Source organism: Rhea americana, unplaced genomic scaffold, assembly GCF_003343005.1.
Source record: "Rhea americana isolate MKP2758 unplaced genomic scaffold, rheAme1 scaffold_163, whole genome shotgun sequence".
Lineage (NCBI taxonomy): Eukaryota > Metazoa > Chordata > Aves > Rheiformes > Rheidae > Rhea > Rhea americana.
Window position 1 is genome coordinate 1,223,421 of NW_028185739.1, and position 11,474 is coordinate 1,234,894.

The window sequence follows — 11,474 nt, forward strand, 5'->3', positions numbered from 1 at the left end:
TCTTAGTCTTTCCTAGCTTTGATACAGACTAGCTACTTAGGAATTCTTCATCTCTGTGCTTATTGCCTGCATCTCTGTACACAAAAATCTGTTCTGGCCCACTGCGTTTGGGACCATAAGCTGCCACAGCAGCGACTGGTGTTGACCGAAAAACAGCTGGTCTTTTTTGCATYCATACATCTGTGGTTTCACAAGTACAATAGAAAATGATTGAAAGTTAGACATAGAGATTTCAGGAAGTGACAGCTACTAATGGGGTGAATGATACAAATGTTATAGATTTCCCTGTTCCCTGAAGGATCTTCTCTCTCTCCTGTCCAAGCTGTTAGATGTGTCTGCACATGTATGCTTGCCTGTACCAACTGTTTTCAGTATGTGATGGAGCTATCTAAAGCCAAGGAATGCTGGGATCTCAGGTTACAAGGTCAGCTCGGAGTGACTTGACTTCTTTGCCTCTTTTGGTTCAGAAGTCTGTAGACTTTTAAAAAGCTGGGGGGAAATGCRTGAAAATTAAATGTCATTTTCATTGACAAGGCAGCAACATCGAGTAATAAAGCACAGGTTTGATCTGATTCATATTCTGATGAAAAATTGTATTTTGCCCTTATGAATCTCTTTAGCCCATTTGCTCCAATAAAGTTATATTATACAGTTCTCATCTTTGTATTTCGTTGTCCTTCTAAGGCTTTGATGAACAAAAATCAGGTTCTTTTTTCTTCAGTTAAACTCTAACTGAAGTTGTTCTGTCTTCTTTTCCAGCCAGAGTATTAACTCCATTTGTTTCCACTGGAGAATAGCCTTAAAACAAACAAACAACAACAACAACATCATGCTAAATTAGTATTTCTCTTTGGTCCCCCATAGTATCTCTTTAAACACCCTCTCACAATCATCATACACTTTGCATATTTTCCCTAACTTTATAAGTAAAATCCCCTTGGCCTCAAGATAGACTTGGAGGTGTCAGATTACTGTCTCCGGTTTCTTCTGCCATTCCTTGACTGATTTACCTTCCCCACCCCCTGAAAAACCTCTAAGGAAGCTGAAAAGCTGTAGCCAAGCTGTGAGTCACGGAAAGGCGAAGCTCTTCTCGCCGCCGAGTGTGGTGCACCCGTGGGCTCCAGAGTGCAGGCTTTAGCAGACATGTAGATCTCGATACAGTTGAGAACAAAAGCTCACATCTTTTAATCTCAAAAGTTTCTCTCTATACTGGTTTGTTAATAACTGTAATATTTTATGAGAGGAGGGAGAACTACCAACTTGAATTTTTGTGCATTTGTGATGTTTTCTGTGTTTTAAAAAAACATTGAAATTTTCAGTCCCATGTAATATCTTTATGGAAGATAAGGCTATGTATATAGCAGCAAAACCAACAACGCAGCAAGAACATACAATGATTTCAATGTTTTAACAGTGTTTGATCCATTAGCCAGTGCCCAAAATGTCAGCTTCGTTTCCCTTCCTTAGACTTACTCTCCTTAATCTCGGGTACCAAATAAAGTGCAAAGAAGGGTACTAATATTTTTGAGCTACATGATTTTCTGTTCATAGCGATGTTTTAGAATTGGATTCGTCACTGAAATCCAAGCAGAGTCAGGAGACCTTGGCATCACTAAAGGACCAGATTAGCATTAAAGAAAGCATAATAATTGTTTTACTCCCTAGCAAAGAAAAATACTTCTGCTTATTGGCTTCTGTATATAGTGCCATCTAACGAGTGTGGTTTGGCCTAGGTTTCACTTCACCTGAAGGTTCCTGACTTCCCAGTTGCATCGAGTTTTGGTATTTACAGACTGAAAACCAAATACATAGTGCTCTGAGGCTGACTCTTATCTGCTTATGTATGAGTCTCAGTTCTGTGATTCACTCAGTTTCTCTTTTGTTTTTGCAGGATATTGAAGCGACTATGAACTCTGCTCTGAATGAGCTGCGGGAGCTGGAAAGGCAAAGCAGCGTAAAGCACACGCCAGATGTTGTCCTTGACACGCTGGAGCCTCTGAAAACGTCTCCGGTGGTGGCCCCCACCTCTGAGCCCTCTAGCCCCCTGCACGCTCAGATCCTCAAGGACACTGAACCCCCTTTCCAGCGGAGCGCTAGCACAGCCGGCGACATCCCGTGCACCTTCAGGCCAGTGAAGTCKGTCAAAATGGCCACCCAAGTTAAACCTCCAGCAACGAGGCCGAAGCCTACGGTTTTCCCCAAAACTAACGCCACGAGTCCTGGTGTTGCCTCTTCAGCATCTCAGCAGCCTGCTGACAAGTCCTGTACTGTCTGATGAACTTGATGCTGCACTTGGATATGACTGTACTGTTTCAGATGAAGAGGCTATATTGAAGAGACATTAAAATTTCCTATTTAACTAATTTTTGAGCTTCTGAAGGTCAGTTGTGAACTGCTACTTACTGCTGGGAAATCTTCCTGGGAGTGAAACATTCGTAACTAAGCCTCGTCCTGTGTACCTGCATCAGTGATGTTTGTAAGGCAAAATAGGACATGCCATGCTTGGGAAATCCAATATCAGGTCACTGTGAAGCTGAGGAGGAAAACACAAAGTGATGAGTTGGATCCTGGTTTCTAGTTGATACCCTGTTCAAGTGTTTGGCCACTGAAAAATATTTAGTGGCACCATGTTTTRAATACTGGTGTAGTAACTTATATATTCTGTGTTTCATTTACCACAGGGAAACAATAGGATAGATTTTAGTCTACTGCATGTTTTGGTGCCACTAGCTAGGTGGAGCTTGGACATGCCTGTTTCTTGTGTGTTATGCCGTTGCCCACTGGTGCCACTGTAGTTAAGGGTCTGTCTTAACTTCCCATTACATCTTCCGTTTTTGTTTGTTTGCCCCACCATTCCTTCCCRAAGGGCCAAAGCTCTTAGCTGTCCAGCTTCCTCCTTTAGTCGACACTTGTTATGAGAAATACTTTACTCTGGAACACACTTAGATTTTATGGAGTTATATGTACTATGTGTCTGTGCAAATATAAACAAATATGCTCCTGAGGTTTAGGAGCATAGGAAAGAGCCCAGTTGTTGCTTATGGACAATCTAGCTGTCTTTTCCTTCTTTGCTCTCCCATGTTTACAAACAGCTTTACTGATTTTCAGTGTAATCTTCAGCCCATAGGCTATCATATAGTGTATGGTCTTGGGAGACTGAATGTAAAAACAATTTAACTTTTGAAAACTAGCTGGCGTACCCTTCTAGGAGTTCATTTACTAACGCACACGTTCTTGTTTTGATCACGTTCCAAGATAGGTCCTTACCAAAATCCCAGTTACAAGCACTACAAAACTTCAATCAGAAGTTCTCAAGTTTTGTATCTTCTCCCAGTTTCTGGTTGTAAATGCTTTGGTCAGTGGCTGTGACCACTGTGAACTGCTTTAGGGATCCCCGCTCTCATAGAGTGGTGTAAGAAGTGCTGCTTGGGATGTTGACGTGGCAGCATGTGGCTTCTGGAGTGGCTTCACTGCATATTTCTTCGGTAGACTGGCATGCCTTCCTTGGACTCCGCAGACATTTGAATGAATTCTTAGTATACATATTTATATGGTAGACAGCAAGTGCTTCAGCCGCTAGCAGGCTGCATGGACTTCTTTATACTCTGCTGAGGATTTCCAGAATGCTAACAGTTATTTAATTTTTTAAAAAGGCATGTGCCACTTAAAACAGTAAAGAAGATCTTGCAGTCCCACAAGAGAGGAAACTTTTGACTGATCCTTAGTTCCTAAGCTTTTCTGGGACTTAAATAGTTGTACCTCTTAGGTTTTCATCAAATAAATTCAGGCAAAGATGAGAAGTTATTTTCCTCTTCCTTTTAGGTGAGTTTCTTGTAAATTTTGGGGTTTCTCACATTTAGCTTCCTTGTGAGTATAATGTCATTATAATGGGCACTTAGTGATTAAAAAAGAAGTGACAAACAAAATTTGCATTATTAAGAACAATTTTTCCATAACCATACTTTTCTGAGTCATTTTAAGGATGTTTCTTGGAGAAATTAACAGGGTTTTATTGTTCCTGTGTCCATCCAATTTCTACAAAAGAAGCATATCCAAAGGAAAGATGTTCATTGTAAAAAGCCAAATTTTCTGTGCCCTAAATTAATAACATACAAAAAAATTGTGGATACCAGTAGAAAGGGAACACGAGAAAGATTTCAGTGAGGCTATTTTTGTTATTTGTTTTTCCTGAACTGATTTGTAGCAGCAGTTCTCTGTGGGAAGCACTGCAGTATGCGCGTGGCTCCTACTGGGTCTTGCCCTGTTCAGCTCTCAGGGGAAGATCCCACCAGTTTGACCAGCGAACTTTGCTCTCAGGTTCTGATGGACTCCTACCACCAAGGAATCACTTGTTCTTTTGGGGAAAAAGAATTAAAACAAACTTGTAATTTTCGCTCAGGCAGAACTTTCTGGCATTTACTTTAAGTAGGGATTTTTTTTGTTTTGTTTTGTTGGGTCATGAATGGCCAAAGTGAATCCGTGTCAAGAGCAGGATCTCTGTAAACTTACTTTGATTCATTTGTAATGCCTTATTTTCTTTATATTTTTATGCCTAGCACTCATGTTTCTAAGAATCAGTGTCCAGCCACACACAGCACATTTGGAGAGGAGATACTCTTTTCTATCGTCGAGGTCTGAAGTATGAATGGAAAATGAGAGATCAAAAAGACTTCAGGTTACTCTTAACAGCAACTGTCTGTATATGGAATTACTGTGCTTATCTCTAGCATCCACAGCTCTGGGACAATCCTACTGTCAAGTGGAATATACTTAGCAGGACAAACTGTATCTTGAGCAACTCAACTGGAATTTTGGTGTGCACTGTGATTGACACTTAACTTACAGCAAGCAATACGGCAGCCTGAAGAACATCTTTCCTCTTCCATGTGATCTGGGCCTATCTGACCAGCAGGAAACTTGCACACATGCACACACACACACACGGGGGGGGCGAGGGGAGGAAGCCCCAACTTGTGGCTTGTCTGCTTCGCTTTGTGAACGCACAAGGCTGAGAGAACATTCCCCGTAAGTGTTTTATTACCGTTTGTTGCAGGAGAGGTGGGAAAGAGAAACTGGAAGCATCAGCACCACTCTCCACCAAACCGGTGGACATCTTATGTCCAGTGTAGAAGAGACCAATGTATTGTGGACAAATAAGACGCAGTGGTTTGCTTGGAGAGGTATAAATGTTACTTCATATCTTCATATTCAGAAGGAATATTAGCTCTTCCATGGAAATTCTTTCATGACTTTTATGTAATGTATGTGTCAAATATAAAGACAAGAAGTGTTTGATAACTGGAATAACATATGTCTGTTTGATAGTGCTTTGTATGAGCAAAGGATTCTTGTTCATCAAATGTTGGATTGGAATAATCCAAAGCAAAACTTTAAAAAATAAAATATAATTTTAGGCCATCAATCTTAATAGGTTTTGAAGCTCTAACCTTGTATGTTTTACTTCCCTTGTTGGGAAGGGAGCAGTGTGCTTTAATGATTGCTAAATTTCTGCTTCTCTAAGGTAATCCAAAGGCTCACAGTTTATAAATTGTAAATTTGTTCTTCATGTCAAAGCAATGAGACATGACCAAACATTCTCGTGTTACCTGTACTGGATACTCTGTTGCAACGAAAATGATTAGAGTGCACTGTGACAGCAGAAAAACGTTGTATATGTATGTATTTTGGTATTGTTTAAAAAGAGTCTTTGGGTTTCCTGTGATGAATACCTCATATGTTGGGTTGGGGGGGAGGGGGAAGGGGAGTTGTTGTGGGGTTTTTTGTTGTTGTTGTTGTTGTTTTTCCTTTAAGGCAAGATTGTTCTTGCACAAAAGTAGGTTAAGGTAACCAAGTTCTCATAAATTTATTTACAAAACAAAACATTTCAGACGTTGGCAAGAAATTCCATCTGTGTGAATCCCACGCCTTGCGCGCGGCACGGGGTAAGCAGTCACTCCACGGCATTTGCCCACGCGTTCACGACAGCTCTAGCAATATTCGGACAGGAGAGGTCACTGCAGATGGAGTTTGCTGCCTTACTACTTACTTCTCCTTGCCTGTGTCAAAACCTCAAATTTAGTTGAATGTTGTATAGGTTTGGGGTTTTCTTAAGTATTTGAGAGGTGGATTTTTTTTTCCAAGAGAAATAAATGTTTCAAGTTAGCACTTCAGATGCTTTGCATACGTTTACCTGATAGACTGGAAAACTCTGTCACTTGATGAGATATGTATTGTGGGAATACGTAAAGTAGATTATGTTCTCAGCAGGGCATAGCTTGCTGGTAAGGCAACTGTAACGATGGAAAAATACCCATCGAGACAACTTGTCCGAGTTTGAGTTGGTAAGATGTTGAGCTGTGTGGCCCCTATCCAGCAAGTCAGTAAGCACATGCTGTATTTTAAGCCCAGGAGTCGTCCCTGTCCGTAGCCCTCTGCGGTTAAGCATACGTTTGGGTTTTGTGGATCAGGTCGGGGGCTTTGCGCTTAGCAGGATCAAGCCCTAATTCTATAGGAATGTGCTGCAAAGTGTAAATACATTTACTCATTTGACTCTGAGCCACAAGCTAGGAAAACGGCAAAGCTAAAAGCGTCAGGGCAGTCGCCTCGCCACTGAGGCAGTACAGAACAAAAGACGAGTTCAACTASGGGGTTGTTTATTTTGCCATTTTTAGTTTTCACGAAAATATTACTGTTTTTGTGGGCTTACCTGATATTGGCTAGCGTCCCACATGTGCAGTAAGAGAAACGCAGATGTTTCTTTAGGGCACCAGAAGCGCTGGAGGCTTGCACAGACGGGAACGATGTTTTCTCTTGTGTTAAAGCTTCATGCCCTGCAGAGAGCTTCCAACCTAGAGAAAATGCTGAGTGTTACTGGTGGGCTGGACTGARCTTTTGGTTTTGGGCTAACATATCACTTCCGAAGATTCTCCTCTCTTTGGGTCGGCTTTCCGCTCGTCTCTTCTGCGTGCAGCAACCTGGTACTTGAACGAAATACTTGACCCGCTGCCGTGCGCCCGCACAGGCTCCCGCGGAGCCGCGACCCTTCGCAGCTGCGTCACGCACAAATCGCCACGGCTGCCGGAGCCGCTCGTAGGCGTTCTTCACCTCTGCCTGCTCCCTTACCGCCGGTGCCAGGAGGGGTTATTTTCCAGGCTTGATTCTCGGATGCTATTTTGGTGGATCTCRAGATGCCAAAACAGCAGTTCAAAGCCTGGGAAATGTAATACTTGTTTCTGTTACATTTTTGTGCTTCCTATAACGTAGTTTGAGACAACAGTTTTGTTTGTCAAAGATGGGCCAAAAAGAGGTGAAAGCAGAGAGGGAGGGCAGCTCCCCGCTGTGCTAATACTTGATAAGCCAAGCTTCGTACAGGGTAAACACTTGGCAGTTTGCAATGGAAAGTACAGACGGACCCTTCGTTTCAGAGGCACTGTAGTAACTTCACTTCTGAAGTGGACTTCACCAGCCTTCCTCTCCCAGCAGAGTGCTGCGATTGAATAAATAAAGTCCAATGGAGTTGGACTCGTGAGTGTGCCAAACTGCTGGAGCAATACTTGTGAGCAGCAGGGTCTTCAAAAGACCAGCTCTATGTAGCCAAAACAGGGCATTGGTTGAGAGCATCTCTAACGCGTTTTGAAGAATAGCAGTGATGCCATGGTTCTACTGTAACGTGAAACAGTTCAACTGCAAAGTCTAGAAATCTTTTTTTTGTTGTTGTTGCTTTGAAACCTTAGTCCCGCGATAGTGGGCTTGGGCTCGTATGGTGCRTCCAATATTTCTTTTTTATTGACAGCAGTTGTTAATGGTGGGATGGGAATGTTCTTGCTCAGTTTCCATTGTTTCATGTCTTTTACACCAATATATATATGGTGTATATATTAAACTGTGTAAAATTGTACTTTGTATATATAACTCTGTACAATATGRAGGTACATCCTTTTTTTCTTTTGGTACAGTATTGTACAGTATTAGGAGTTACATGTGTTGGAAATGTTAAATCCATATTGGGGCAACAAAATGTATCCATTGTCATTAGCAATAGTTTTGGAGAAATAAATGTTTTGGGTATGGTGGAAATACTGGCCCATGGACAGCAGTAAATGATGTATCGYGCGAGCGCGCGCCGCTGAGTGTGCGTGGGAACGTGAGAGCGAGGCGAACCCCAGCGGCCCTTCCTCTGCACTTGGTGCCCGCTCCGRGGCTTAGATTTTTCCTTGGACAGCGGAGGAGGAGGAGGAAGCTGCAGGATCCCGAAACGTGCTGCCAGGCTCCTAGGGCGCTGCGTTAGGTGGAGGCGCCGCGGCGGCCGCCCCTTCTGCCCTCCGCTCGCCGCCGGTCCCAGAGGACGACCCATCGCGCCGGGTCGCCCTGCTTTAGCCGAGCCTGACGCGCTCGACAGCCAGCGGCCTCGACCCGCGGCCGTCCGCCCCCTCTCCCCTTAACCCTCCTGGGAAGGAGGGCGCAGCAAGGGCGGCTCGGAGCCCTTGGGTCCCCCTGGGGCCACGTTCGGTCCTCGGGGCCCCCGCCTGCAAGGAGGGAAAATTAGGCAAAAACGTCTTGGAAAGCTGGCGGTGCAGGGAGCGGGGGCGCAGCGGGGCCCCGCGGCGCGGATATCCTCCCAGCCGAGCTGCCCTTCCCTCCCCGGGCATCGTCAGCCCGGCTCCGTCGAGCCTGGGGGCGCAGCGGGCTCCTGGCGCGCTGCTTGGGGCACTTGCTTTCCCCGTAGGGTTTATTTCCCCCCTTTTTTTTTCTTATGAAACAGGAAGCAGAGAGGTAAAGGAGACCCACTAATGATTTTTGATTTTTCCAGCAGTTGCTTCTGCCTGCAATACGCAGGAGGATGCTGTGATCCCTTAAGCCCTTCTGATCGCGTCGGTGTGCAGCTGGGTCTGCCCCTCTCCCGCCCCAGCCCGTCGCCCACGGGGAAGGGACGGGCGCTGGCACCGCGGCCTTGGCGGAGGGCAGGACGGCAGCTTCGCGCCAGCGGCGGCATCCCAAATCCCGGCGGGAGCAGGACGAGCTGCCGCCGTGCCCGGCTCGCCGCTGCGCGTTTGGGGACCCGACGGGGCCGCGGGGGGCTCCGAGCCCGGGCAGCGGCCTGCCCTGGGCAAGGCACCGCCGCGCTGGCACCTGGATTTCTGAGGCTTTGCCGCCACCGCCTGGAACGCTTGTTTTTAGCATAAACTTGGTTTCCAGGATGTAGCTGCTCTCTCTGTGGGTGGGAGACAGGCTTGCAGCCCGGATAAGGGCTGCTGTTGTGGCAGCCGCAGAAGGGAAACGAGCCGTAAAACTCAACGCGTAGGGAGAGGATGGAGAAGGGAGTCTCCGAGGAGCCGGGCTCTCCCGGCGGGACGTCCCCGGGTCTCCCGGCGCGGCCAGGCCAGCGCAAGGCGGTGGCCGAGCCCAGCGGAGCCGCCGGGCTGTTGTGACCCCCAAAGTCGGTGGGCGCCAGGTCCGGCGCGATTCTGGAGCCGAGGGAGCGTTGGCTTCTCCTCTGGGCACGGCTGCGACGAACTGTGCGGAAAAACCTGCAGCACCACGGGAAAATATCTTTTTTTCCCCCTTCATTTAAGTGTTATAATGTATTTTATAAAATATTTTACTTGTTTCCTTCCTGTCTGTTGTTCCCCTTGCTCTGCTAATCCACCTGAGAAGGCTGAAGCAACGTGCACAAGTCAGAAGCCTCTAAAAAGACACATTTGTGAATTTTCTGGCTTTAAAAGTAATTGTTTCACTTTCTTTTTGCAGCGGTGAGCAGAACCACASGGCAGCGGCTTTTGCTTCCCAGCAGCAGCTGCCCCAGCGCCGGCTTGTCCTGCGGCAGACCCGGCTGGGGCACCCGGAGGAGGGAGCCCGGTCGGACCTGCAGGCTGCGGGGGTGGCTAAAGCACCAGTCTGTTTTGCAGGGGRACAGACGCTGGCTGAGGGAAGCAGCTGGAGAAAACTGGGCTGGAAGCAACTGCGGGAAGTCAGGCGGGCCCCTTCCCTCCCCGCGGCTGAGCCGCAGCCTCCTAACGACGCTGATCTCCGTGATTTAAAGCTTCACTTGATTAAACTAACTTCGCTTCCGTAGCTGCAGCACGTGGTGAACTCTGTTATCCGGCGCTATCCTGCAAACGCCCCTGCGGAGCGCTGGAGCCCGGGGCGAGGGGCGGTCTGGGCACCCAGCACCCCGCGAGCGCCCGGCGGGCCGGCGCTCTGCCCGCTCGTCCCGGGGGCAGCGGAGGAGGAACGCRGCCAGGCTTCAGCCGGCTCCGCTGCGATTAGCAACCTCGTCCCCCCGACTGGGGAATTTTCCTATCGACTTTTGGATCCTCTCTGCCCTGCCAGAYGCCCAGCAGCGGTGTTCGCGGGCGCCCAGGCCTGGTCCCACCTGCTACTTGCCTGCGTGGGGCAGGTTTGTGGCTGGAGGATGCAGTTAGTCTGTTTTATTTGCGCTTGCTTCCTCTCTCCTGTTCTGCGCTTATTTTGGGCGGTCACGTTGCTTACCTGAGTCAGGGTCAGGCTCGTAGGCTGCCTCTGGCTCCGGGTCACCCCGCAGAGCTCCAGTGCAGCGGTGGTCTCGGTGATGGGACCCAACTGAATTTGGGAACCCCCAAACGTTACAGACGTGTTTCATATTGATTCAGTTTGGCTGAATATTTCTGTAGTGGTCCCAGGATGAGGAAATCCGTAGGAAACTGCGCTGAGAGCGTGGTGCTGTTGCACAAGCGAGAGGGTTTGGCCTGCGGCTCGGAGCCATCCTTGCAGCTGGACGTGACAAACTTTGGTCGCTGCTACTTCTGCAAAGCAGCTTGTAAAGCTGAACTCGCCTCCCTGCGGAGCTGCGGAGGCGGCGCGGACGAAGCCCGGCTCTCACTGGCCGTCTCCGCGCCGGACCCTTCCCGGTGCGATGGGACCACCCTCGGGAGCACCCAGGGGCTATGCAAAAGCAAGGGTGTGGCTGGAGCCCTTCGTCGTGGCGTCGTGGCTTGCAGCACTGGCCTGAGGTCCTGGCAACTCCGGCCTCCCCTCGTTCCTGCCCCGGGCTGGGCCGGGGGGGTCTCCCGGTGCTCAGCACCGTTTGCCGTCGGCAGCGTCCGTCCTGCCCCCGGGAGGCTGCGGCTGCCCGGCGTCGCCCGGTGAATCAGCGGAGCTGGCGGAGGCTGCGCGGGAGCGGGGACGGCTGCAACTTGGGGAATTTTTCGTCTCGGAGCAGGAAGCCGAGCGTTTCCTCCTCTGCCCGCCGCCGCCGGTGCTTGCAGGGCTGGTTTTGCAATGCTATAGGCCTCGGCTGCTGCGGGGGGAGGCGCCTCGCGCCGCCCTCCAGCGCCGCGGCCCTTCGCTCCCTCTGCAGCTGCCGGGGTCGCGCTGCCGGTGCGGGCGGACGGGTCGCGGCGGCGGGGCGCTGCGGGCAGAGCGGGCGGCTCCGTCCCCGCCGCCCACGCGCGGAGCGGCGCCGGGCCGGAGATGCAGAGCACCCCCAACTACCTCTG

At 48.7% G+C, this 11,474-nt stretch overlaps 2 protein-coding genes and 1 long non-coding RNA gene across 4 annotated transcripts in view; 2 read left to right on the top strand and 1 right to left on the bottom strand.

Annotated features, from left to right (window-relative positions):
* Positions 1-8,076, top strand: part of SRGAP2 (SLIT-ROBO Rho GTPase activating protein 2) — a 115,225-nt gene extending 107,149 nt beyond the window's left edge. For both annotated transcript variants that reach the window (XM_085300390.1, XM_085300391.1), the window contains exon 22: positions 1,892-8,076. In XM_085300390.1, coding sequence (XP_085156516.1) covers positions 1,892-2,275 — 384 coding nt within the window. In that variant the 3' untranslated portion in view covers positions 2,276-8,076. The remainder of the gene's footprint in view (positions 1-1,891) is intronic.
* LOC146598441 (uncharacterized) lies at positions 573-2,494 on the bottom strand. The gene is made up of 2 exons (XR_014895275.1): positions 2,404-2,494; positions 573-798 (listed from the first exon to the last, which is right to left on the bottom strand). It is a non-coding gene; the product is annotated as an uncharacterized LOC146598441 (long non-coding RNA).
* A 2,583-nt stretch (positions 8,077-10,659) lies between the features above and the next one.
* IKBKE (inhibitor of nuclear factor kappa B kinase subunit epsilon) overlaps positions 10,660-11,474 on the top strand; it is a 16,521-nt gene continuing 15,706 nt past the window's right edge. Inside the window, exons 1-2 of the mRNA XM_085300318.1 lie at positions 10,660-10,936; positions 11,076-11,248. Of these exons, the coding sequence (XP_085156444.1) occupies positions 10,660-10,936; positions 11,076-11,248 (450 nt within the window). The remainder of the gene's footprint in view (positions 10,937-11,075; positions 11,249-11,474) is intronic.